The sequence below is a fragment of the Euleptes europaea genome, chromosome 13, assembly GCF_029931775.1.
Source record: "Euleptes europaea isolate rEulEur1 chromosome 13, rEulEur1.hap1, whole genome shotgun sequence".
Lineage (NCBI taxonomy): Eukaryota > Metazoa > Chordata > Lepidosauria > Squamata > Sphaerodactylidae > Euleptes > Euleptes europaea.
In genome coordinates, this window is record NC_079324.1 from 41,074,852 (window position 1) to 41,102,163 (window position 27,312).

Sequence of the window (27,312 nt, forward strand, 5' to 3'; positions counted from 1 at the left end):
CCAGAAGCAATCTACAGAACCTGCAAGCGACTTTGGGTGTTCTGTTGCTAAGCAGAAACAGAATTATCAAGTTCCACATAGAACTTTGCTTCTCTACAACAATCACATTGGAAATATTGCCTTCCTGTTTCTTGCACACAAGAGATCAAAGGCTGAATTTCCAACACAACATCTCTCCAGAGGAAGCCAGAGAACTGAAGCCTGTCACACCCAGGGATCAAACACATTTCCTAAACCTTCCTGTGCTTGCAAACAAATTTGGTTCCCAATTGTCTAGTGAACAATTAATTTGGCTCTCCAAGAGTAGCTGCACAGGGTCTGGCATACATGTACTGTATATGTGTACTGCTGTTGTCTCTTGTCTAGAGAGGCGGAAACTGAGAACTGATCATGGGAGAACAGGCCCTCAAAAGGCAGTGAAGCAAGCAACACTGACAGCTAACCTGTGATCTTGGATTCTCAGTACTTACGCCATTCATCAAAATGACTGTGCGTTGCCAATCTTTATCTTGCAACGTCTGTGGATCCAGCTGAAAAACAGAAAGTTGTTAGCATGTTAGTGGTTAGCTGCAGAGTGCACTGGGTTCTATGCATTACATTAAAGATCACTAATCAACATGGTGTGCAAGCCACATATATGAACACACGAAGTTGCCTTATACTGAATCAGACCCTTGGTCCATCGAAGTCAGCATTGTCTACTCAGCCCGGCAGCGGCTCTCTGGGGTCTCAGGCAGAGGTCTTTCACATCACCTACTTGCCTAGTCCCTTTAACTGGAGATGCCGGGGATTGAACCTGGGACCTTCTGCATGCCAAGCAGATCCTCTACCACTGAGCCACTACTAGTAGTGATTCTACTAGTCCTATATGTAGGACTAGTAGGACCAGGACAATCTGTTTAAAATTTCCGTAGGAAACAAGCAATACACATTTCATTTAAAAATAACTTTTGGAAACATGGCAGGGCCTTTCTATCTCCAAAAGTCTTCCTCCAAAGGCTGCCGATGGACTTCCAGCAGAGCTTTTGGCACAGAGTTCTTTTCGCCAAGTTTCAGCAGCCTCATTGAGGCCTGCCCAAACCTTAGCTTTGGAAACATGGAGCCAAGCCTTCTCTTTGACCTCCCAAACAGCAGATGGTCAATCTGTGCCTGAACTGTTCTACTTCAAAATGAAAGTGTGACTGAAGGCTCCATTGTACTAAAAAAAAGTACCCTGCCCATAGAAAATTAGCATGTCAGGGAAACAGCAGAAAAACTAGTTTTCAATGTATAGAGAATTTTTTATGTTTCACCATGTGACAATCTTAGCTGAAGTGGTGCGGTTCAGACACACCTTATCGGCTGCTGGTAAGAACTACAGAGTGTCTCCACCCGGGGAACCACCAATGTCACACAAACCGAAGCCATTCTTCAACCTCCCTGTACTGTATAGAGCTCATGCTACTGGGGAAAGAATTAATGCCAATCTTTCCTCTACGCACCTTGACACAGACTTGGTGCGACAGGGCAGTACACTGATGAAACCTGCAAAGGCAGCTGTGGCAGAAATACCTGAACACTCCTAGAATCTAGTCAGCAGCAGTTCCTACATCTTTTTGCATGCTCTGTACGAGACTCATAAGCAGCGACCCTCAGAGTCTCCGGTTGTCAAGAGGCCTTTGATGAGAATGCTTTCAGAAGGATCTGTCTGTCTGGCAAAGCCCCAACAAGCCAGAACAGAGTCAGACGTCTCATTCCAAGAGCACCTCTCCCAAAAAAAGTTAGAATGCTGGACAAAGAACTCTCTAGCTCAGGGGCCTGTGGGCTGGATCCAGCCCCTTGAGAACTCTTATCTGGCCCACAAGACAACTGAGACAGTCACCCCCTCCACTGTAAATCTGGGCTGACAAGGCATGGCCCGGCCCAACCAAATGACATTTATGTCATATCTGGCCCTCGTTAACAATTGAGTTCGGCACCCCTGCTCTAGCTCATTCTGATGAAAGGTGAGAGAGGAAAATGGAGGGAGACATAAAGAAAGGAAGTGGTGATGAAAGTCCCACAAACACCCGGTTGCACAGCAGAAAGAACTGGAAGAGTTATCTTCCCACCAGCCTCAATTAGCTCAGCGAATTAGCATGCTTTGTCTGCTGAGCAAGTGGGAGGAGATACTCGAGCCCAGATTCTTCCCTCCACCCACAGGGAAGAACGAAACTTGGAAAAAACATGCAACAGGTCCATCTGAGGAAGAAAGATGATGAAGCCTCCAGGACAAACGGCAAATAATTAAGAGGGGAAATCAGTGATATTCCACCACAGCAGCTCTGTCCTTCTAGGTCAGGGTTTCCCAGCACGGTGCCCAACAACCCCTTCCCTGGTGTTCGCCAAGTGTGTTCAAAGAGAGAGTGTGGCCAGGTGGGTCTCTTGCCAAGCAGGGCTTCTGACTCGCCACTGGCAATTTAATTGGTTGTGCAGATTAAATCAACATTGTTTCAGAAGCATCTACCACTACAGTGTTGGTTTTATTCCCTTTTGCTCCTCTTTCCAAGTGTATTCTTTAGATTACCCCCTCTCCTCCCCTGCACTTGGGCTTCCAATGTATGTGTGTGCGCATGGCTCCACCTCCTGCGGCAGCCATTTTGTGGTTATGCCCAACACCCCTGTGTCAGAATTCCAAAGGCGCCCACAGGTTCAAAAAGATTGAGGACCCCCATCCTAGGCAGGCCAGACAAGTAGGGCTGCAAGGTCCCCCCTCTCCTCCGGCGGGAGGCTACGAGTGAGGTCGGGATTGCACGCGTGTGCGTCACTTCCTCGCGAGGGGCCTTGTAGTTTGAGTGGTAAAGCGGCCCTTTACCACTCAAACGAAGAGTCTGAATGATATAAGGCCCCTCACGAGGCGGCACTTCTGGTTGTAAACCGGAAGTGACTTGAGCGCGGTGTGTACTCGCGCATTCATGTTTGCTCGCTGCCCCTCAGGTGGTCGGCGGGCAGAGTGGCAAATTGTGGGGGGTTTGCCCACCACCACCGGGCACCTGGCAACCCTACAGACAAGTAGCTTACGTGAATGGTGCTGAGGGTGGGGGGGTGGGGAGGAGGGAGGGAGAAGGACAGCTGAAACAGACAGATAAGATAGCCCTCTGGGGTGGGGGGAAGATAAGTGAGCAGCAAATGGAAACACAAAGTCCAGTTTTCAGCCTATTTATAGAGGGAGAGTCTGGAAATTCCAGGTGACTCACCCATATGGAGGGCAATTGCTTTGCACAGGCAAGACAGGTACCTTTGACCTTTAACAATGCCCCATGACAAAGCAATGGTAAAAATCCAAACTCAGTGGTAGCAAATCAGCAACACTGTTTGTCAAGTAATGCTCCTGCTCATACCGGAATTCCTACAACGCACTCTGAAAGAACACTATGATCAATCAACAGGTGTCCTAAGTATATGCATGAGATGCAACTCACTTTTGTATGGTCACCCTGGGATTCTGCCCCCACCCCAATTTTATCCTCACAGCCATCCTGTGAAGGTTAAGCTGAGAGCTAAGGACTGGCCCAGATCACATAAGGAGTTTCCTGGATGAATTTGAACCTGGGTTTCACTGGCCCCAATTCAGCACTCCCACACAACCATTACTCAGGAAGTCGCATAATATATACAACTCCAAAACGATGAGGAGTTTCTAGCATGAATGGGAAACTACATGAGGACATTCTGAACACACACACACACCACTCCCCAGTCCAAAGCTCAACAACAATCTATGGCAGCCTTTGCAAAGAAAATTACACCTTCTTTTCCAAGGAACAGGAGACCAAGTTGCTGCCTGTTCTTGGAAGACACCTTGGAATGGAGTTTGCTCAGGCTCTATTTATGGCTGTCCTTTCTATTCAACCCCTACATGCAACAGAGAAATGAGAGGGGAGGAACTAATACATTGTTCACACCAAACTCCAGTTACTGAGCCTCACTGCCTTCCCTACAATATAGGAAAATGTTGTGATTCACAAATCTCATAATAGAGAGCAATTTCAAAGATGACCTTTATTTGGTTACGCCAGAATTATTTCCACCTGGTTCTAGCAGAGGGACAAAATGGAAGGGGATGCCTGAAGGTTGACCTCCTCCACCCCCCATGACTGACTCATCAAGAGGTCTTGGCCAATTCCCAGCAGCTGCCGGCGTTCCCAAAGACAGCCCCTCTCTGGTGCAGCTGGAGGACACTCAGGAAATGACAATTCCATGAACAAAATAAGGGCTCTGGCAGAGATACAACTTACATAGCCCTAATACACTAGTAGGAGAAGGAAGAGGAGGATGGCTTCAATGGAACCCCTTCTAACTGTTGGGTTTTTAAATCAGCTTTCTTATTTGTGGATTATTTCTGTGATTTTTAATTACATCCGGTTACAAGATATGTTTTACTGTCAGCTGCTCTGAGCGTATCCCACATCGAGAAGTGGGACAGAAGTATTCTAAGCAAGCAAACCAATAGAAGCAACTCACTTCTCAAAGGCTTGGATTGCCACTGGTCTCTGGACAGGGCACTGGCTGAGGAACGTGCCAGCAGCTGACCAAGACAAAGCTGACCCTTTTATATGTGCACGCGTGCACACCCTTTCACTTACTGACACTTCTCGCCTGCTGGAAGTGAGCATGCGGGGCCAAGGTAGCAGCAGCCCTTCTGCAGATGGGAAGGAACAGCAAACAGCCAAGCAGCAGCATCACTATGATCAACGTAGTTAAATAGTGGAACTCTCTGCCCCAGGATGTGGTGATGGCTGCCAACTTGGAAGGCTTTAAGAGGGATAGCCCTTTAAGAGGGATGTCCTCTTAAGAGGGACATGTTCATGGAGGAAAGGCCTATCCACGGCTACTAGTCAAAATGGATACTAGTCATGATGCATACCTATTCGCTCCAGGATCAGAGGAGCATGCTGAATATATTAGGTGCTGTGGAACACAGGCAGGATGGTGCTGCTGCAGTTGTCTTGTTTGTGGGCTTCCTAGAAGCACCTGGTTGGCCAATCTGTGAACAGACTTCTGGACTTGATGGGCCTAGGTCTGATCCAGCAGGGCTTTTCTTATGTTCTCATATTCTAACAACTCCAGCAGTTAGCGGTACAGGGCCTCTCCTCTCTCCCCCAATCCTTCCTTAGAAGTGAGCCAGGCAAGGCACCCACACTGCTAGTGCTGCCAATTCTACTGACACAGGCACATGGCTGAGGAACCTGCTCCCTCCTGCGAAGCACGATATCTCTGCCACCATTAATATTAATGTGGCTGCATGTATGCCAATAAAATCAGCAGCTGCAGCAGAAGGGCGGTCTGGCTCACTTGTTGGTGGGTAGCCCCGGCAACTGCCTCACCTTGCCTACTCATGATGTTGGCAGTGCTGAGGTGGACAGATCTTGCCTTGTTCTGTTCTTTTCCCCATTTATACAAATGGTGGCAGATCACCATGGGACCTGGTAATTGTGTGAACACCGGCCTTTGTTTCTGGGCAATAGCATCGCTGCTTGGCCCACAAGGGTTGGATTTTTGGCTGCATTGTTTCATAACATGTGGAGCTGGAGAGGATGGCTCGAGGCAGCTAATGGGGTTATGGAAACAAAATGCTGTGTGATCTCCCAGGAGAACGTTTTGTTTGTCTGTCTTCACATCATGATTCTCAGCACAGCTGCGACCAGGCATACATGCAGCAACGGGAGCCTCATGCAGACTGAGCTCCTGCACCCTTGCAGACTCCCGCCCAGGTAGCCAAAGGCAAACCCCCACCTGGATTTGGCCTTTGCCCATCAGTTTGTCTGTGGTCTCTCCATCTTCTTTGGTGAGCTTGGATTTGTTGTAGCACTTCTCGTAGCACAAAAGCCGCAGGGTCTGTGAGCCCTCCAGCTCAATCTCAAATTCCTGTGGGAGGAGAAGAGCAAAGGTCACCAACCAAGGGAGCAATAAGGAAACCAAATCCACTTGAATCTGCTTGTAGCTCTTCCCACAGGCAGGCTGTGCCCTTTCTTGAGCATAGCAGGCAGGCTGAAGGCGACTAACATATTCTTATCCTTAATGGAGGGAGGCTGTGACGGGCCCTTTCTTGAAACCAAAGTGACGCACATTGTCTCTCTGAAGAATTTGGGGAAGATGCTTGGTTTTGAGATATAAGCCTTCCCCTCAGTTACAAGATGTTCTTAGGGTAGCAAGTGTAAGGGCTTTGGGTCACTGCCGTGAGGTAAGTTCTGTTTTGAGCATGAAGAGTACAGGGATCACTGAAGCAGGAGATTTAATAAAGCAACAAAGAAGATTTATTATGTAGTGGTTATGTGGTGAATTCTTTCTAAAGCTTGTAGTTACCAGGTCGGCTCATCACCAGAGACAGGCCTCGCAATTCTGTCCTCTCCCAGAGTTAAACTACTCTGCCACACTACCAGGCAGAGCTACACACAGCACTGTCTGCTCCCTTGCAGAGACAATGCCCCTCTCCTGTCTGCACTCTCCCTCAGGCAGCCCTCAGTTCCCCGCTGGAAGGATACTGGATGCTGCAGTAGCACTCTCATTGGTTCAGTTGTCAAAACAGCTGAGTGGCTGTTTTCCCTCTCAGGGGCAGGACGGCCTCCTGTCCATCACAGAGGCACATTCCCAGCTTCTCCAGAAAATATTCCAAAGGGTCAGTGATTTCTAAAGGTATTCTAAAAAGATTTGATGGAACTAAATGGCAGAGCTCTAAACATGCCCTATGGCAGAGCTCTAAACATGCCCTATGTAACACCACAAACAACTGAACAGCCAGGAGATAGCAGCAAAGGCTGTCTGACCACTTCTGCAGGTCCTGCTGCCTCCAGAACAGGACTTCCCCACATTCTGGACACTGTGCCCTCTCCTGCCCCAGCATCCTCCAGAGAAGAAAATTCAAGGGCCCAGGGATGCAGTCGGAGAGTAACAATGAGAAAAAGAGCTGTCTTCATCTTCTCATATGCACATATATAATTATGTTCAAAATACAGCCATCGCTTCTCAGACTCACTGTTAGCGCCTCTTGACTTGAGCAAAGAGAGATTTATGCCCAGGCCAATCCAAAATCAACATCCAACACAAAACCGGCCACCCTCAATTAACACATGAAGAAGGTTCTCTGGTGCAGGCTTCAAAGAAATGAATGAGAGGTGCAAAAGGGCATCACCATGCTGATCCCCAAATTAGACACCTGAATTTGGTTCTGTTGGTTTTTCAAATAGCATGCTGTATTGTGACTGTTCATGCAAAGACTCTTCTGAAAACAAAGAAGCCTTGGAAGGTGAAATTCATTCACTCTTAAAGTGTTTATCCTATCAGAACTATACCTCAGAAGCCTCCCTTCCACTGGAGTAAAAAGCAATCCCTTTCTCCCATGCAAAGAGGAAACATTTGCAATTGACACAAACAAGATCACTGGTTGGCTACAGCTTCTCCATTGGATAGAAGGGCAAGCCCAGAATGCCATTCTAGCTTACCTCATTCCAATTGGGCTCTGTTGTGTCTCTGTAGACTCTCGTTTTGGCCTTGTTTACAAAATACCCAAAGGAATCCACTTCCAAGGTGCAGTACAGGTCTAGAGGAATGAAGGCAAAGAGGCAACACCTTGAATAGCATTACCAGCCCCTCTTGCAGTTTTGCTAGTCATCACCTGACTGTGTGCTCACGTTCAGGGTCAGCAAAGTAGTTATCTGCATTTTACTGCAACCTGCAGCCTGAGTCTCTTGGTTCCAGACCCTGGAGTTTTCAGTCATGCACCTTTTCTTTGGCCTGTGAAGAATGATTTACGAGGGGCGGCAAGAGAATGGACACCAAAGGACTAGACTGAACAGTCATTCCTTTTTTAAGGCTCTGAGTTTACTCAATACCTGATGCAGGCAAAGGGTGAGTGGTGGAGAATGGGATCTTGGTATATTACTGGAATTTTTTTATTTGTGTTTTAATTGTTGATATGGATATCATCAGGTATTTTCCATAAGCTACCTTGGATATAAGTATTTACAATAAATAATTTTTGTTTGGAGCTATTAGGGCAGTCTGTTTTGCTAGCCATGGTGCAGAATGGTAACTCTAGTTCTGTGTGTTTATTCAAACGCAAGCACCTCATAAGCCTACAACTCACTTGAGCTCTGCTTGAAGCCACTGGCTGAATGGACGATGACATTCAGGAATCCATAGAGGCCAGGAGATTCATCATCTGTATTTGAAAAAAATGTGCATCTATTATTAGAGAGGCAGGGAAGTGAGAGGGCATTTTACCCAAGATCCACCAACATAGCAGGAATCACATTTTTATATTTTGTTCTCAACACTGTAAGTATGTTTCCCCCAAAAGTAACTAGTTTAAATGTGCTCTCCTGTAGTTTGGGGAAAGGTCTCCTTCATCTCTGGAGAGACTGTGCAATACAAAGACGACCAGATCAGGGATCTGGGAGCCAAAGCTCGTGTCTTTGTTCAATATCATAACAATCCTGTCAGGGAAGTCCCTGTTTTTCTCCATTCAACAGATGAGGAACTGAAGCCATCCAAGCAAGATTTGAATCAGCCTTTTCAACTCAAGTCCAGCATCAGCATGGTGTCTCTCAACCGCTTCTATATTTTCACTGTTTTATTATTTTTAATCTGGATTTTTCTAAGCCTTTTTAAATTTTCTGATCTAAAAAGAAGGGTGTGGAGTCATCACATGTTCCCCACTTCATTCAGGCAAACGACGCTGTCTTTAAAAAAGGCAACTGGACTGTGAACAAGCCCACATCACAAGTGTCCAAGGGCAAGATTAATGAATTTTCACAGTTGTCAAAGTTTGGGGCTAAACAATCAAGTCAGATAGGCTGTTTCACACACCCCTCCACAAAGCCAGCATGGTGTAGTGGTTAAGAGCGGTGGTTTGGAGCGGTGGACTCTGATCTGGAGAACCGGGTTCGATGCCTCACTTCTCCTCATGAGTGGCAGAGGCTAATCTGGTGAACCAGGTTGGTTTCCCCACTCTTCCACATGAAGCCAGCTGGGTGACCTTGGGCTAGTCACAGTTCTATTAAGAGCTCTCTCAGCTCCACCTATCTCAGAGGGTGTCTGTTGTGGGAGGGGAAGGTGCTTGTGAATCGGTTTGGTTTTGTCTTGTGGTAGAGAAAGTCGGCATATAAAAACCAACTCTTCTTCTATTCTGTTATACCAAAAACTCACTTCACTTCTTGGACAAGGGGGAGAAATGGCAATACAGTATAACAGATGACTTCTTTTTCAGCAAGGTCACCCTGACTCAAGGAACCTTTTAGTGCTGTGAAGACCCAGGTGCCAGGCAGACTCCACACAGATTCCACACAGCATACCACCCACCTATTGAAAAACTCCTGCCTGCTAAATGACTAAACTGAGGCTATCGTATTTTGGTCATGTCATGAGACGACAAGAGTCACTGGAAAAGACAGTCATGCTAGGAAAAGTTGAGGGCAGCAGGAAAAGAGGAAGACCCAACAAGAGATGGATTGACTCAATAAAGGAAGCCACAGCCTTCAATTTGCAAGATCTGAGCAAGGCTGTCAAAGATAGGACATTTTGGAGGACTTTCATTCATAGGGTTGCCATGAGTCGGAAGCGACTTGACGGCACTTAACACACACACATTGCCTGCTATCATAGACCAGGATAGTGGGGCTAGGTGTGATGGCGGGTCAGGCAGGGCATCCTTACCTTCTTTGTTGATCGTGAGGGGAATGTGATGCACAGTTTGAAGCTTCACGCAGGAATTTGTCAGCATTTGAAGCTCCACCGATGTCAGCGAGAAGCTTTTGAAGCCTGCAGGTTCAGAAAAGAATGAACGCTTTGAAAAACGGTAAACAGGATCCTTTTGAACACTTGGGAAGAGATCAAGTTGCGAGCAAAGACTTCTAGAAATTTTGAGGTTCATAAAAAAATGAAACAAGGAGTGACTATATGGGGACTTTGATATGTCATAACAACATCTCATCCCTATACAAGGTAAGGTTGGAGTCCCAGTAGTTCTGTGGAATTGAGTGAGGCTTAGTTCCAACTCAGCACACCTAAGAGCAGGACTGCCAAGGGAATTGTACTGAAAATTAATGTCCCAAATCCCAAAATGTCTGTATTGCCTTTGTATTCAGTTCCAGTTTAATCACACATGAAAATACTAGCATACCTCAAGATCATTTCTCTAGTCTTGGTTCAAATGCAATAGCATAATGATGTCTCGAAGAACCTGGAAGACCCTCAGACTTGCATTTACAGTCTATCTCCAGAACCAAATTGTATGCACAGCCATAAAATTAGATGTTTCTGGGTTCACAGTAAACAATAGTTTGCCATTACCTCCGAACTAGTGAACTGCGGTTTGTACCCTCTCACTGCACAGCAGGATTCTAAATGGTAGCTTCGTTCTAGCTTGGAATCCTGGTTTACAGGGTGAACTTTCACAATATCCAGTTCTGAACTGGGGCCTACACGTGGCTCAAATAATCCACAAAGTGGGGCCAGTGACAGTCAGGAGGTTTTTTTTCTTGAAACATGAGGGAAGCATTAGGGTTGCAGAAAAATTTGAAATCTTTTTTTAAAAGAGCGGGTTAATCCCCCCCTCCACCAAAAATAAGAAGATTGGTTGCAAGCTGAGCATACTGGGGCTTGGCCCGCAGCCACCCTGCCATTTCCCCCTTAAGTCAGAGCAAAGGTTTTTCCTTTACTCCAGCTTAGAGGGGAAAGCTCCAGAAGCGCCACACAATATTCAGAAACAATATTACACTGTATAGAAATCACCCCCCATGGGTGCATTGTTGTGTTCCACTTGAGGAAAAATCCCTATGTGGAAGTAGCTATTTTTCAGTTGTAGTGATGGGTGGGAGTAGTTTGGTTTGCCAAGCCAATGATGAATTTAAGTGGACGGGGAAGTTTATGCATCGGTATGTAAGGAAGTCACCCACACACATGTGGCACAAGAGTGTTTGCATACAACAGCACGTGCCACAGGATACTCCCCAGTTTCAAAACAAAAACCCACAATGTCTTTCGACCTTTCCCTTGGAAGTCAAAGCCCTTCACATACATTTCTTCTGCTGCTCCCGGATGATCTCTCGCCACTCTGCCCGTTCGTAGTCCGAGGAGATGAGGAATGTGTAGCTCTGAGTGTCCCAGGAAAGACAGAGAACCAAGATTTATTTAATGTTTTTGATTTTGCAGATCCTTATCTAACAGATCAAATATATCATGGACCACCAAGCTTTGCCAGTTCGAATCCCCACAACTACTGATAGCAACTACTGGAATCTTTCTTTTAAGAGAGATGGCAGTTCCACAGAAATGAAATGAATTCAACACAGTTGTCCCTTGCTGGGTGTGCACTTGGAAAGCAACATTCCCATGAAATTCCATGGAAATAGTGTCTTATTAATATTATGTGAAATCTCTCCCAGTTTTTTCACATGCATATACCACTCTGGTGTGGGGCAAGAGAGTCTATTTGGCTTACTCTACAGTGGAAACTGTACATGTGATCATCCATGTACTTGTAAGCCACCTTGGACCTAAAATAATGTGGTTGAAATTCTTGGTGGGGGAGAGAGAGAAACCAACAGACTGTACAGCTCAATATTAACCATGCATATTAGAGTCAACTACATCAAGGGAACTTCTGAAGCCAACATTGCATATTCCTGATGGCCACAGTCAGGCTACTCTATCTATATTCTTGGTTACTGAACTTAGAAGTCCCCGAGTCGCCCTCACCTTGCCATTCCGATTATGCACTCGGAAAGCCATGTTGGGAGACATCAGCAGAAGCATGGATTCCTGCTCCGAAAGCTTCTTTTTCAACCTCTCCATATTCTTGCTACCCTTGTTGGCCCTCTGGGGAAAGAAAAGCAAGAGAATGCACATGAACAGGGCTTTCTGCTTCCCACCACTTGACAGAAGGTGTTCATAAAGCATATCAAGGCTTAAATTTCCTTAACACTTGTCCATGGCTCTCACAGTTGCAGGGATGCATTTGAAATCTGGTGGAAATATCTAGTAGTGATTGTGTATATGTGTTGCGATCTACAAGACAACTGGTCACTCCCCACCATGCTGCCCCGGCCCACACAACCAAACCGTCTTTAACTGGCAGATCTCGTTCTGCCACCTGGCTGTTGTTTGCAGAAGCTCCATTTTAGAGTTTACATAACTCATAAATATGAAGTGTAATTATCACATTTGTGCCCATTCTACTGATTTGCATAGTTTATTTCATTCCAAGATTTTGAGCTTTCCACGTCACAAAGTGTGTCCAGACTTGCGAGGTGGAGGAGCAGCCACAGCAGGAAGTTTCCAGCACCATAGTGTCTTTGTGAGTCCAGAATAAGTGAGTACCAACAATACACATCAGCTTTTTAGCTCAAATGACAATCCACCCGGAGGAATTCTGGGGGGGGCCTTGCAAGCTTGCACCCTGCAAAAGGAAAGGGTGCAATCAGGAGAGTTAGTGTAGCACTGTAACTATGAGACCAAGCTCTGAACAGAGAAGTCCCTGGTTCAAATCTCACCTCAGCCACAGAACTTAGCCATCTCTCTGTCTGTCTGTCTCTCTCCATCTCTAATCTTAAGCCCACATCGCAGGCTTGTCGGAAAGACTGTTCAGAAATGCACAAGCAATTTAAAAAGTGTCATTAAATATTAACCAGTTTGTACAATTCAATTTCTGCCTTTACTTTTTCTCGTTGGATATCGCTTTTGAGCTGAGAAATTTTGATCTTCATGGCGTCCAGCTCCTCATCTGGCACAAGCGAGATGTTCTGCACAGACTCTGAATCGTCAACAGTCTGGAAGCTGAGGTCCGACAGCGGGATGTACCACTTACAGTCATACTGTTGGCTTTTCCTGCAAAGACAGAAGGTTAGCAAGCTGGCCCCCTACTTACATTGGATGTTCTCAGCATCACAGTTAAGACTGTGCTGTGGCCACAGCTAAGCCTGAACTAGCATTTGGTTTGGGCCATGGTCATTCAGACAGACACTGCAAGATCCCTATGCAGATGCTGGACTTTGCATTCCCCCCTTCTCCTGCAGATGCCTATATCACCATCTTGAGAAGACCCATCCGCAAAACTTAACTAAACATCTTTCATAATACTGTAAAGCTTTTTCGGGGCCCTTCACATATTTTTTTCCAACATGGATATTTATACCTAGGCCAGGGGAAATAATGTTAAACAATGTATAAAAGAACCCCAAATAGGGGACATGGGCATTGCCTCACAAGCAACTGCAGGCACACACCTCAGACCAACATGCCTGTCTTGCCTATGCAGTGCTATCTTTTCTTATTTCTAGGCTCACCCCTGCCTGGAGCCAGGCAACCTCATACTTCTGCAGCTGAACCTTCCAAACAGAAGCTGCCCCAGGTGCATGACAATGATAGTAGAAAAAAAACAATATACCTTCACGTTGAACAAAGTGGCAAAGAAACAACAACGCGATAGCTCATTTAACAAGTTGGCTCTAATTTGCCAACATACATTCTCACCAAAGCACCACACAAGCAACTGCTTATTGAGAGTGCATAGCTCTAACAAGTTATATGGACTCCCTCATTGTTTGTTGTATTGCTTATCCGGTGCTTTGGTGGACATGACAATGATCTTGTGAGCTCCAGATCCCAGGGAACACGCAATGTTTCTGCTCCATCCTGAGTCTCGCCATTGCTGTTCCAGCCTGTCAGCCAGCTTTTTGCCAACACGCGTGTGAAGAAGAGTAGGTTTTTATATGCTGATTTTCTCTATCTTTGAAGGAGAATCAAACCACCTTACTATCTCCTTCCTTTCCTCTCCCCACAACATACACCTTGTGAGGTAGGTGGGGCTGAGAGAGCTCTAAGAGAACTGTAACTAACTAGCCCAAGGTCACCCAGCTGGCTTCATGTGTAGGAATGGGGAAACCAACCCAGTTCACCAGATTAGAGTCTGCCGCTCATGTGGAGGAGTGGGGAATCAAACTCGGTTCTCCAGATTAGAGCCACCGCTCTTGACCACACTTGCTCTCTTAACCACTACACTACAGTGGCACTATACCATTCTTGTGCAAGGCCTGGTCCCCTGTTTGGAATCCAGCAGAGAGAGCCTTACCCTCCAAGCTGCTTCTTGAGCTTGGCACACAGGAACAAGTCCGTGAAGAGAAAGACATGGCGCAGTTTACGGGCTCCCTCAACCAGCTCCACCATGAAACTGTCCTTCAAGAGCTGCCGGTGCTGCCAAAAAGAAAGAGATAGCTCCAGTTAAGGAAGCAGCAGAGGGAAAGAGCAGCACCCTGGGCTGGGGGACAGGGTGTGGCTGAGAAACATCTACTGCAGGAATAGCTATGGTTCAGTCATAAGGAAGTAGGGCGGCTGGGAAATTGCCGGGGTTGGGGGCCTAGAGGCAGTCACAGGGTCAGGCCAACAATGCAAAATTCAAGCAGAGCAAGTTTTAAAAGCTGAGCAGGTGAGGAATGGTTCAGGACAGATGTTAGACCAGGTAGCCCTGGGGATCAAATCCAGGAGACTGGAAGTGGGAGCAGGATGGAGGGGAACCCAGCAGGGCAGGAAAAGGTACAAGATGATCCACTGAGCCAATGGCTTGGCTGGCTGTCCACAGAACAAACAGGGCAACAACAACCACTCCAGATACTGAGACAGAAAATCACCCACACCAAATGTTAAAGTTGTTCCAACATTTATAGGTGGGCACAGAAGCTGTCACATAAAGTCCTACTGTGCTGAGCTCATTCTGTGATGGGCAAGGAATCACTGCAAACAATCCAGTAAATCCCCTGCAACCATTTCCTGGAAAACACACTCCCCCCAACCAATCCCAAATTCTGCACTGAATAGTTACATCCACAATGGCACTGGATACTCTGCACACTAGGAGAAACCAAGGACAGGTTTGCCTTTCTCCTCCTCCTCCTGATTCTGCTTTGGTGTTCTTATTCTGCTGACTAACCAGTCCCCTTTCTCTGTCACAAGGATGTGGGAACACTGAAACTGTCAAAGTAGATGATCAAAGACTGTTCTTTCCCTACAAGCCATTTAAGTCTTATGGGGCCAGTTTGTGGGGGGGGGGGGGCGGCTCTGGGAAAGGCTTACACACAACTGAGACTCCATAGCGGGGAATACAGCTCTTTGCAAACAGCTTACTTCCAGGAAAGTGTGTCTCAACAGTTTAGACGTGGTGTGTTATCTGGGAGTGAGACCACTGTTCATGGTCACATATTCCCCACGTCATAAGCCAGCCAGGTTTCCTACTTTTGGACATTTTGCTTGAGGGAGCCAGCAACTGGCCATCTGGCATTCAACCTTTGGTACCTCATGGCCTGAGTCTTCCCCTCATTAGAGGTGATGGAAGAGAAACCATGGCCCAGAGGGAACAGGTCTATACTACACGTTTGAATCAGTCTTAAAGCTGCTTAGAAAGCATGGCTCACAATCCTGAGGAAGCATAACTTTGTGAAGAGGCTAGGGACCTTTAAAGAAGCAGACTTAGCACTTCTACTAAACTACAATTCCCAGAGTTCCTAGGTGGCAAATCATTCTGGTTTACACATTTTGAGCATAGGCAACACAGGCTACCTCATTCAGTCAGTGGAATTTCTCACTAAAAAGTTTCCAGTAGCAAGATGAGGGGGAACCCCTTTAGAGGTGCTGTCTGACTGTAGACAGAGCTCTACTGGACTGAATGACTCAGGACAAGATAGCTCATTTTTTAAAACCACGTGTAGCCTTCTCACGTTGCATGTGTGGGAGGGAAATCACTGCTGATCACTCACACCACATTCCTGGCAGCCACTAGTCATGCTTTCTGCATGAACCATGTGGTGAACACTTTGCAAGAATTGCACAGTTCCCATGAAGAACTACCCAGTGTTTGGAAGCATTCCATACCGCCTCCAACCAGCAGCCGTAATGCTTGAATCAGACCGTATTCGAGGGTATGCGGTTCATGGAGGGAATCTGTCTGGCTTGGTCCCTCTTTTCGGCTGAAGACAAATATTCTCCTGCAGCTGTGGATGGATCATCCTCAAGAGACAAGACCAAATCACTACACTCTGGCCTTGCTCAACAGATTATACATATCTCTCACTCACCACTAGAGGTCAGCATAAAACTATTCTTTGCAATGCTGGATCATAATCATTTGAAGAAGAAAATTACACCCTATTCTAACTCTGCCAGCAAAAAAAAACATTGTTGCGACTTCGCCCATAGCCACAAGTACTGTTATATACCATTTAGAACTAGGTATATTTTGCAAATTCAGTCTATCGCTTTATCAGCAAGCATATAAAAACAGCAGCTAAGTAAGCTTTTCCCTGTGTCTAGCATAAATTGGTTTTGTCTAGATCACTGGTTCCCAACCGGGGGTCCGTGGACCCCCAGGGGTCCGCGAGAGCTAAATTAAGGTCCACGAAACAAAGTTATAAACCCATAATAAATTAATATTTTCAATTAAAAGTTCTCTATTATAAAAATATATATTCAAATATTATTCTAAGCTTAATGTTTAACTAACAGTTATGATTAAAGTTCATTTTCAAATTCTCAGAATTTTTATTTTGAACCTTGGGGTCCCTGCACCGAACAAAAAAGTCCTTGTGGTCCCTGGTCAAAAAAAGGTTGGGAACCACTGGTCTAGATAGAGGCTGTAGGTAGGCACATACATCCAAAGCAAACTCAAAAGCAAAAGCCATGTAATATCTTTTATTAAGACCAACACTAACACAAAACAGTGTACAAATTCAAGTTCTCCAAAACATCAGGCTAGATGTTGGAAGGAAAACTGGAAGATGTTTCAGGGCATGATCTTAAAGACCTCATGTCTACATACTGTAGGTAGGTACTGGTACTGGGTGGAACTGGTATCAGTTCATACCTTTGGCCTTCTGAGAAAAAGGATAAGAGAATCTGAATTCCACATAGAGCCTTGTTGGACAGAACACCAGTGGGTCAGTATTTGCTTCCTGGCCTCCCTCAGGTCCCTGAGGCTTTAGTGATGCTGGCCTGCATTAATGCATCCACCATTCATGCACACTTATGCCCTCAATCCCCACTGGAGAGCTAAAGATGCCAGACGAAAACAAAAGGATGACATAAACAACCAACCACTAAAGCTGGGTGAGAAGTGGTTCAATCGTAAAGGGTCATCGACATGAGAAAATGCTCCAGCAATCCAGAATCCTAATTCAATTTAAAAGAAATTAATGAATACTGATTAAAACGCAGCTGTGTTCCACTCTGCTGGGCTAGACAAGCAATCCCATGATGCCAGCCCAGGCAAAGTACAAAGATGGTCTAATGCTTCAAGGGCCCAGCAGCATTAGCCGTGGCAGTGCTGAGAGCCCTCCCACCGTCCCACGGGCACTGCTACATGCACTACAGTGGTTCAGCCCTTTGTAGCTCAACACTTGAAACAAACAGTGGGAGGGGCCATGGCACAGTGGTAGAGCATCTGCTTTCCACACAGAAGGTCTCAGGTTCGATCCCTGGCATCTCCAGTTAAAAGGACCAGGCAATAGGTGATGTGGAACACCTCTCTGCCTAAGATCCTGAAGAGCTGCTGCCAGTCTGAGTAGACAATAGCAACCCTAATGAACCAATGGTCAGATTCAGTATAAGGCAGCTTCATGTGGGCCTTCCAAGCTTCCCGCCCCCTACCTCAGTACCTGTAATTGGTACAAGACTTTGCAGACATAGAAAAAGTCTCTCATACATTCTCTGGCCAATTCACCCCACCAACACAGGGTAAAGACTTCAGTGGGACCTCAAATGTCAAGACATATCCAGGATGCCGTTCTCCATATTGCCCATCCACCTCTTGGCTCTTTCTCCAGCATGGAGCAAGTTGTGATTGGGACACATTCTAGAGCAGCCAATGCCCAGATCAGCAGAAACTTTCCCAGAAGAGACTCCAAGACACTTTACCTCCTTTAGCCCACCAGTGACAGTCTCCCTCACCCCAGTTTTCCCTTTCACCACCAAAAGACCTCAACTGCATTCATCGCCACCCAAGCAAACACTCAGGAAATCTGGCCCTTTTCCTAGGACACCAATCTCCACTCAGGAATGCCCCAGAATGGTCCAAGGGTACCAGAAGACACGTTGGGGGGGGGGGGCACAGTGCTCAGAAAAGAGAATTAGCAGATGGCTGCAACATAACAGCAGGAGGCAGGCTAGTCACACCAACACTGGGTGTGTGTGTGGCTAAGGCTGACTCAGGGGTGTGTGACTGAGGCTGACTCAGGGGTATACGTCATTCTGCAGGCAAGGCAAGCTTCTGGGAGTCATGCAAATGCCGGGGGCTCTCTGGCGGAGGACTCAGCAATCCTTAGGAAGATGAAGGGCCACCACCACCAGTCTCCTGGGAGCCTAGAGAACTATAGGGAAGACAAGAGTCTTTGCAGGGGCATCAGATTTGCAGTGGTGTAGGTGCTGCGACTCAGAGCCAGCATAGGGACATTCTCTTTCGTTGCCAAGACTCAGCTGGAAGGAGAGAGGGAAGGAGCTCAGCAGGCAAGAGACAGACAGAGAAAGAAAAGGGTTTTGGGGTCAAGCAAACTAAGGAAGGAGGCAGCGCGCGCACTCACATACACAAAGGCAACCAAGCCTGGAAAAGGTCAACAAGAGTCTCTAGGAACAAGCTCGGCCTGCTTCTGCCACCCACTGGGTGGTTTCAGAACCAGTCAACGCACAACACCCCACAAATACGCTTTTAGCAGACATTCCTAGAAGCAGCTCACAAAACTGCACATAGAACCTCTGCTAGAAAGGACACACAAGGCAGTGGCAGCCCACTCAGGGCCACTTGGAATCTCTTTTCAAAGCCCACACTCAGTCTTGGACCATAAATCAGTAAGAAAAGACAGCCCTCGAGCCCACGAGAGACATGGCTTTCAAACTCTAGGCTCCAACAGCAAGGAACAAAAATTTTGTGAAAGACACAGGCGGAGCTGCTCCAAGGCAGAGAGGAGGTCAACTGCTCTATAAGAATGCAGAGTGTGTGCTGGGGGGGGGGGGCACCACTGCGCCAGGATTTCCGTGATGGTTTTGCAAGCAAAGAACTAGAAACTTCAGCTTTGTCAACAAAAAAAGATAACAGAGATGCTCAGGGTTCAAAGGCATCTTTGGGTTTCATTGTCTGCAACCAAATTGCAGGGAACTGACCAGCAGCCTTCATGCAAATAAGTGCAGGGGGTAAAAGTCATGCATGGATTCAGGCTACAAAGGAAGCAGATGCTAATGCATGGGGGGGGGGAGCACGCACAAGACTAAGTTACAAACAACTGCTGGCTCAGGAACACCCAGCAACTGGCCCACTGAACAAGTATTCATTGGCTGTGATGACGAACAAGGTTTTAAAGCATTAGAAGCGTGGAACAGAGCTGTCTGATTACAGGACAGGGCTGGATGCAAAATCCCAAGTGGCGAGGTGTTGGGCCGAGGAGGCTGGGATTTAAGTCACTAAATGGTTTTGGGCCAGTTATAAGCTCTCTTGACCTACCTCATAGGGTCGTTGTGAGGATAAAACGGGGGGGATACACTCATGTACCACCCAAGTTCCTGGGTGGAAACAAATGTAATTGATAAATGCATTTGAAATACTACTTAGATTTGCCAATGGGAGCCCCCCCCCTCACAAAGAATAACTGCCTCAAGGACAGTTCCAGGTGTTGATCTGTAGCAGAAGAGCTAGATTCAAGTCCAATAGCAACTTTAGAGATTTCCAGGGTATAAGCTCTCAAGAGTTACAGCTCCCTTCATCAGATACAAATGGAGATCCCTGAGATATAAGGGCTCAGGCATTTCTACTTGTATGAGACACATCTTTGACTTTTGAAAGCTTATACCCTGGAAATCTTGTCAGTTTCTTAAGGTGCTACTGGACCCAAATCCAGCTCTGCCACAAGGACGGAACCAACGGGCTGAAATTAAATCAAAAGAGTTTCCATCTAGACATTAGGAAGAAATTTCTAACAGAGAGGTTCCTCAGTGGAACAGGCTTTCTCGGGAGGTGGTAAGCCCTCCTTCCCTGGAGGTTTTTAAGAAGAGGTTAGATGGCCATCTGTCAGCAATGCTGATTCTATGACCTTAAGCAGATCATGAGAGGGAGGGCACCTTGGCCATCTTCTGGGCATGGAGTAGGGGTCACTGGGAGTGTGTGGGGGAGGCAGTTGTGAATTTCCTGCATTGTGCAGGGGGTTGGACTAGATGACCCTGGTGGTCCCTTCCAACTCTATGATTCTATGACAGAGATAGGAGACTGGGCGAGGGATGTGTGGATTCCAATGTCATCTACTATGAGTGAGCAGGCAGCAAATGATGTCCCTCGCAACACTGGGCAGATGAGACGCTCCAGCAGGCTGCAGGTGTCCAGCTGCAGAGCCTGCCATGCTGCCCCCTCCCAAACAATTAGCCAGCTATCACTGGGAAGATTAAGCATCAGACTGGCTGCTTTCATCAGTGCATCAGCAGTGAAGCCCAATGAAGGGGCAAAATATTCCACCTTTTAAAGGTGATAAATGAGAGGAAAAGAGCAGCGAAAAGGGACTGAGGAAGACAGCCCTTGAACGATGGCTCAAGGAAGGGGGTCTCTCTCCACCCCACCTGCCTTCCTCCAAAGTGAGCTCCAATAGGAGGGAGGATAAATAAATGCCCCCAAAACCATCAAAGCAGGCTCCCTATTCATTAAAAGAAAAATGCATTATGTATCAGGTGAAGCGAACAGTGTGCTGACGTATTACCCCAGGGGAGGTATCTGCGATGGGGGAGAGGCTGAAGCACAGACCCCACACTGTGGATGAAGAGCCTCGTCTCGAGGCAAATGAGGGGGAAACAGAGGGGAGCCCTACAACCCTCGGAAGCGTCAAAACCACAATGCGGCAAAGCACCAATTTCTATTACCCTCTTGGACCAAGTGGCCAGCCACATCTCTAGACAAGTAACTATAATGCTAGTTCTGAATCCAGTTGCATACACGTTGCAGCGTTTAATCTGCATCTCACCATCTCCCTGTCTGACAATCACAGCGCGGTATCCTTCAGGGTTGCCATTTTCCCACAGGAGTCATGGCCACTGGCCTGACCAGATGCGAGTCAACCACACGCTTGTTCCGAGTACCAAAACAAAAACAAAAACCTGAGTCTTGTGTAGGAGAAACTCCCCATCTTACAATGGCACATGAGAAACAAGATGCAGGGCATGGTTCGCCATGTCTATCACAATCTGCCAGATTGGAGCTGGCCACAAGCAGAAGGATCATAATTTGTTGCAAAGCTTCAAAGGCTGAGCAAACTAAAGCATCCATCCCGCCTGCCTGAAAGGGAAACAGAGCACAGGGGGGAGAAGGCTGCAAGCAGGGATGGCAAAGGAACAACAGCCAGGGAGCTTTTGAGGTTTGCAACAATCCTGGAAGGAGAAATTCTGTCCTTCCTAGCCAACATCTGTATGAATGGAGGGCTGGTGTAGAGAGTTGCCCCCGAATGCATGAAAACACTCCCAGGCATGTTACAAGCTGGTGTTTTTTGGAGCTGGGAATGATGACAAAGACATGAATCACCACAGGGGACATCAACACCACCCCCTCCCTCCCATGAAGGCCTGGCCCTCTCCTCATTAAGATTCTGCAGGGCTTTCTTCAAAGCCTGCATCCCACCCAGAGACAGTAACAGAATAATGGCCCCCCTCTCCCTCCCCCGTCCTTCAGCATCCCCTTCCATCAGCATCCATTTAATGCAATCTTCCGCTGCCCCCAGCCTTCCATTGTTCATCTTTGTTTATACAGATCCTGCATGTAGTAAACAAAGCCTGTTATAATCATCTTTCCCTTTCACCTTCTTTCAGAGACTGAGGCAATAATATTCAACATTTTACACAGATGGCAGAGAGATGGTGACTCACCCAGAACCACCCTAACTGAGCAACAATCGGTACCCAGAGCTCGCAACTCTGAATGCAAAATTATCCACCAGCTGTTAAAACTCAAGCCTTCCAACCAGTATTCCCCAGTCCAGTTCCAGTTCAAGATGTGAAGCTCCAGGGAGACATGCCTACTTTAGAAGTCAGCATACAGAAGCCAGAACTAAATCAGTAAGTAATAGTCGAGAACTTCCCTCCTCCTTCTTCCTACGTCATGTCTCCCCCCTCTTGCCCCTCAAGAGAGAAAGCTGGTGTTAAAATGATTCCGAAATCTTTGCCGGAAGTACTTTTGAGTAATTCCTCAATGTCAGAGACAGCAAGAGGCTGCTTACTGCAACCCTTTCCCGCACACCTGTGCCATTTCCCACCTTCAGGAGGCCAACATCTTTGTGTGCAAAGCGCACACAAAGACCTAAACATCCATAAGTCCACAGGTGCCTCACCTCTCCCTTCTGGACAGTCATGGATTGCCTTCTGGGAGTGATCTCTTCGTTGATGCTGGACAGGAAGTTCTGGGAGATGCGGAGGGCATCCTGCAGGAGTGAGTAGTCAGGGTGGCTTGCAGGAGTGTGTTTCAGTAAGTCCTGCTCCAAAACAAAACCCCTGTAAGGATTGCAGCTGGTAGCCCAGCCAGGAGAGACATACAGACCCATGAGACTCTTATCCTGACCAACCTTAGGGGCAGACTATCTTTTTGAAGCCCCAAGCTGGCCAGTACTTTATCACAATCTATAGCACCAAAAGGAGGAGGGCAGGGACTTACAGACTGGGAAACAAAGAACAAAGAGGGCAGAGATAGGCACTGGGGCTGAGGGTCAGGAGGGAAAGAGTACAAGGGAAAGTGGGTTTGAAGAAGGATAACTGGCACTTCAGGCACATGGAAGAATGAGGGTGATGAGAAATTATATGAAGGGCCAGAGAAAGGGAGGGGCCTTCCAAGAGAAAGGCCAGGAGTAGGGCTGCACTGGGAAGGGGCAGAGCTCTCTTCTTTTGCCTCACAGCTCGACAAAGTCCAGGCATTCTCCAGAAAAAGGTGCTTTGGGCTGCCTTTTAGGGCTCAATTATAAATGATGCTGGGAATTCTGTAGGCAACACTCCCAATGTTTTCATACACTTACATTCTCAGGTGCACCCCCCTCCTCATTTGGACTGCAGCCATGGCACAGTGTGTGTGTGTGTGTGTGTGTGTTAAGTGCCGTCAAGTTGCTTCTGACTCATGGCAACCCTATGAACCAATGTCCTCCAAAACGTCCTATCTTTAACAGCCTTGCTCAAGTCTTGCAAATTGAGGGCCATGGCTTCCTTTATTGAGTCAATCCATCTCTTGTTGGGTCTTCTTGTTGGCACAGTGAAGGGGATTAAGTTTCCCCACTGCATCGTGTTCTCTATCTGAAATAGCCCCAAGGAGCTGCCATTTGCCCCAATGTGATAAATGTATAGGTACACATATTAGGCCCTGATCTGAATAGTTCAAGCTAATCCAATCTCATCGGCTTTTGGAAGCTAAGCAGGGTCAGCTCTGCTTTGTACTTGGATAGGAGACCACCAAGGAAGTCCAAGGTTGCTACGAAGAGGTAGTCAAACCACCTCTGTTGGGTCTCTTGCCTTGAAAACTCTGCTGGGTCACCATAAGTCAGCTGCAACTTGACGGCACCACCCCCACCCATATCAAGGTTAAGCAGGTGTGAGGGAAGTGTCCTTTATTCAGTACTGTATCTTGCGGATTCACAACCAGAACACCACAGGGCTTCTGGCTTGAATTTGGAAACCATTCCAGTTCTTCATGGAGCCAATTAATTATCTCCCCCCACCAATGATGTTTTCCTTGGTAACAAAGCGAGATTGAGGTGGGCAGACTGCTGCAGAGAACTTGCTGAGTCAAGGGATGGGAAGTGTCCTAAACTGGCCTCCCAATGCTAATCCAAAAAACCCTTCCAGTAGCCTCTGAGAAGGATTTATAAGGGCTGCTGTATACAAAGCAGCAGCAGCAGTGCTTGGGTGAAATGCCTAGTTTTGTATTCCTGACACATTTCAATGAAAGCTCTTCTGAGAGGAATTGTCATTCAACCTTCTCAATACTCAGTCAAAAAAATGTCAACTACTGCTACATCTGAAGACAAGACGCCTGACTAAGCCCAATTAAAAATAATGGTGACAAGCCACATTAAGATTTATAAATATACATTTCCTTGAAAGAGATTCTTACTCAAAGGACACCAGGAATAAAAGATTTAATTTTTTCCTATACGGCCGCTGCTGCCCTTTTCCTGTGTTCTTTCACAGCAGTTTTTATACCTTCTGTTGTTTTCTGTCATGTGCAAACCTCTATAGGATATCCCGCAGAGACACTCCCAGAGAGCCCCAGCTTACCACATCTGTTTAGTGCTGACCACCCCCTTAAGCATAGTCACACAAAGCTACTTACGTGGAGGACAAGCGTGCTTCGTGTTACTCGGTCCACCGGCTTGTACAGGAGAGCTGTGGAGAAAAAAGGAGCAGGAGTGGAGGAAGAAATGTTATCTCAGCAAAGTGACCCACAACAGAGCAGATTATGAGGGAAAAGTCCAACAGCCTGAGCCTATCACCAACTTACACTTACTGGGTGGGAAGGCAGAGCTACCAAGCAATTTGTACCAGATGACTAAATGTTATGCCACATTTCAAGGGTACTGCACTAGTAGAAAGAAAACACAGGCGGAACCCTGTGCCTGATGGGACTCCACTGGCACCAGGTCAGAAATTGAGACAGTTCAGAGGCACAGTGGGAAAAGGAGCAGAAACTAGTCAGAACCACTTAAGAGGCCAGTCCCACCCCACAACGACACATAATGTGGCGGTGTGAGTGAAACCACTCCCAGTATAGTCAGAGAGGACAAAAAGCTGCCCCCCCATACCCTCATGAACACATGAAGCTGTCTTATACTGAATCAGACCCTTGGTCCATCAAAGTCAGTATTGTCTATTGAGACCAGCAGTGGCTCTCCAGGGTCTCAGGCAGAGGTCTTTCACATCACCTACTTGCCTAGTCCCTTTCACTGGAGATGCCGGGGATTGAACCTGGGACCTTCTGCATGCCAAGCAGATGCTGTACCACTGAGCCACAGCCCCTCTCCAGCCTCCAAGTCACAACCGACAATAGGATTCTGACTACGCCGGCAGCCAATCGTAACACAACACTGATAGTACAAAAGTCCCAGCCAGTACAGATAAATAGTAGTACTTCAGTATTCAAGGAGTAATTAACTTGTGGGATTCACTACCACAAGATTTAGCAATAAGCGCTAATTTTATTTAATTTTAAAGGGAATTAGACGAATTCCCGGAGGACAGATCCATCAATGGCTATCAGGTATGATGAAAAACAGAACCTCTGTTTTCATAGACAGTAACTCTCTGAACAACAATGCTGGTGGTGGTGGTGGGGAGAACAACAGGGGATAACTTTGACCTCCATGCCTTGCTTGGTGCCCCTGGAAGACCACTGGGTGAAGCAGGATCTTAGACAAGATGGCCCATTGGTCTGATCCAGCATGGCTACTCTTAATTGTGACTCAGAATAAGCCAACTTCATGGGTTCATGTACCTTTCTCAGTGCCTGTGATTAGATGCTCACTATGAGCCATTGAGTCAACCGCTACCCACTGCTTATTATTACCCTTTGTTTCCTCTCATCTCCCCACAACCAGGTAGCCTTTCAACATGCCCAGAAGCAAGGATATTCTCCACCTCTGAATGCCATGCACATCGGAGAAGCCTGTGATAGCTGCAGTGGCTTGTGGGAAGCCAACTGTTCTCTTTGCCCTCCCAATGCCACGGTCTCTTTTCCAGAGCATGTGACAGCCATGTGGCAGGCACAGCAATGCACAGCACAGAGATGCAACAGTGGGGACAGGTGCATTGTCTAGCCCATTATGCAGCTTTCAAGGGCAGAGAGACTCCGCAAGAATAAAAAAAGATGTCACAGCAGCCTCTCCAGCCTGCTTTCTGAGACCCCCACAAGAGATGACGCTCAAAGCTCTGCCTGTTCCGGCTCCACCTGGAGATCAACTGGAGATCCCCGACATCTCCAGTTAAAGGGACTAGGCAAGTAGATGATGTGAAAGACCTCTGCCTGAGACCCTGGAGAGCCGCTGCCGGTCTGAGTAGACCAGTGGTCGGCAAACCGCGGCTCCCGAGCCGCATGCGGCTCTTTGGCCCCTTGAATGCGGCTCTCCCCGGGGCCCGGGCGGCCGCGGTTCCTGGCCCAGCCCAACCGCCGGCAGGATCCCGCCAGCCGGCCAGGAAGCCGGCTCCCCCCCACCCCCCCATCTGTTGGCTCAGCAGCTCCTCTGCATCCCCGTGCCCAGCCAGGCAGAGGTGCTGCGCTCCCACCGGGCTCCAGCACGCCCCAGGCGGGAGGAGCCAGCAGACGAGTGGGAGGCGGCACCCCCCTCCCCCGTCCTCCCCTTCTCTCTCTCCGGCGGGGAGGGATCAGAGGCGGTGGGGAGAGGCGGCAGCCGGCCCCCCAGGCTGCTGCTGCAAGGGGGGGGAGAGGCAGGCTCCACCTCGCGCTGGGCCGGAGTGGGCTGCGCGCCCTGTGCGCTCCCACTGCCACCTCGCCCAGCCGGCCCGGGAAGGAGGGGAGGGCGGCGGCAGTGGGGCGCGGGGGAATCCCTCCCGGAGGCTGACTCCGTCGGCTGGGGGTGGGGGTCAGGCACGATGGACTTTGATGGACCAAGGGTCTGATTCAGTATAAGGCAGTTTCATGTGGGGGGTCCCCGAATCTCTCCTCTCATTGGACCTTTCAAGCTGACCGCCTGCCAGTGCCCAGTGCCGGGAGGGCGGGGGGGGGGCGCGGAGAGGAGCCCCCTTCCTAGGGGGGGTGGCGGCGGCGGGGGGGGCCCTCCGAGGGTTGGGCTGCCAGCCTCGGTTGCCGTTTTATGGGGGGGGGGGCTTGGAAACCTGGGAGGGGGGGAAGTCTGCACTTGCACCGTTTGGGAGGGGCTGTGGGTCAGTGGTGGAGCATCTGCTTGGCATGCAGAAGGTCCCAGGTTCAATTCCTGGCATCTCCAGTTAAAAGGACAAGCAAGTAGGACGGTGGCTCTCAAAAGAAATCTCAATCGTTGTACTGTTGATATTTGGCTCTGTTGACTAATGAGTTTGCCGACCACTGGAGTAGACAATACTGACTTTGATGGGCCAAGGGTCTGATTCAGTGTAAGGCAGCTTCATGTGTTCAAGCCCTTATTACTGCACAGCCTCAGGTGTCTGTTGTCATACAGTAATACAAAAGTCCAAGTTCTCCCTGTGGTATCCGTTATTCAAATCGAATAAGTACTTTTCAAATGATTTAATGGAACTTTCGGACCCAGGGTTAAGGAGAGCATTTACTACGGCACGATTTCAAATGACGCCCTCAGCATACAC

At 47.7% G+C, this 27,312-nt stretch overlaps 1 protein-coding gene across 1 annotated transcript in view; it reads right to left on the minus strand.

The window, feature by feature from the left end:
• BCR (BCR activator of RhoGEF and GTPase) overlaps positions 1–27,312 on the minus strand; it is a 107,068-nt gene that overhangs the window by 11,568 nt on the left and 68,188 nt on the right. The window contains exons 7-17 of the mRNA XM_056859450.1: positions 24,332–24,384; positions 22,350–22,490; positions 14,087–14,208; positions 12,675–12,843; positions 11,716–11,835; positions 11,036–11,111; positions 9,673–9,777; positions 8,105–8,179; positions 7,461–7,558; positions 5,755–5,886; positions 471–530 (exon numbers count right to left, since the gene is read on the minus strand). Coding sequence (XP_056715428.1) covers positions 471–530; positions 5,755–5,886; positions 7,461–7,558; positions 8,105–8,179; positions 9,673–9,777; positions 11,036–11,111; positions 11,716–11,835; positions 12,675–12,843; positions 14,087–14,208; positions 22,350–22,490; positions 24,332–24,384 — 1,151 coding nt within the window. The remainder of the gene's footprint in view (positions 1–470; positions 531–5,754; positions 5,887–7,460; positions 7,559–8,104; positions 8,180–9,672; positions 9,778–11,035; positions 11,112–11,715; positions 11,836–12,674; positions 12,844–14,086; positions 14,209–22,349; positions 22,491–24,331; positions 24,385–27,312) is intronic.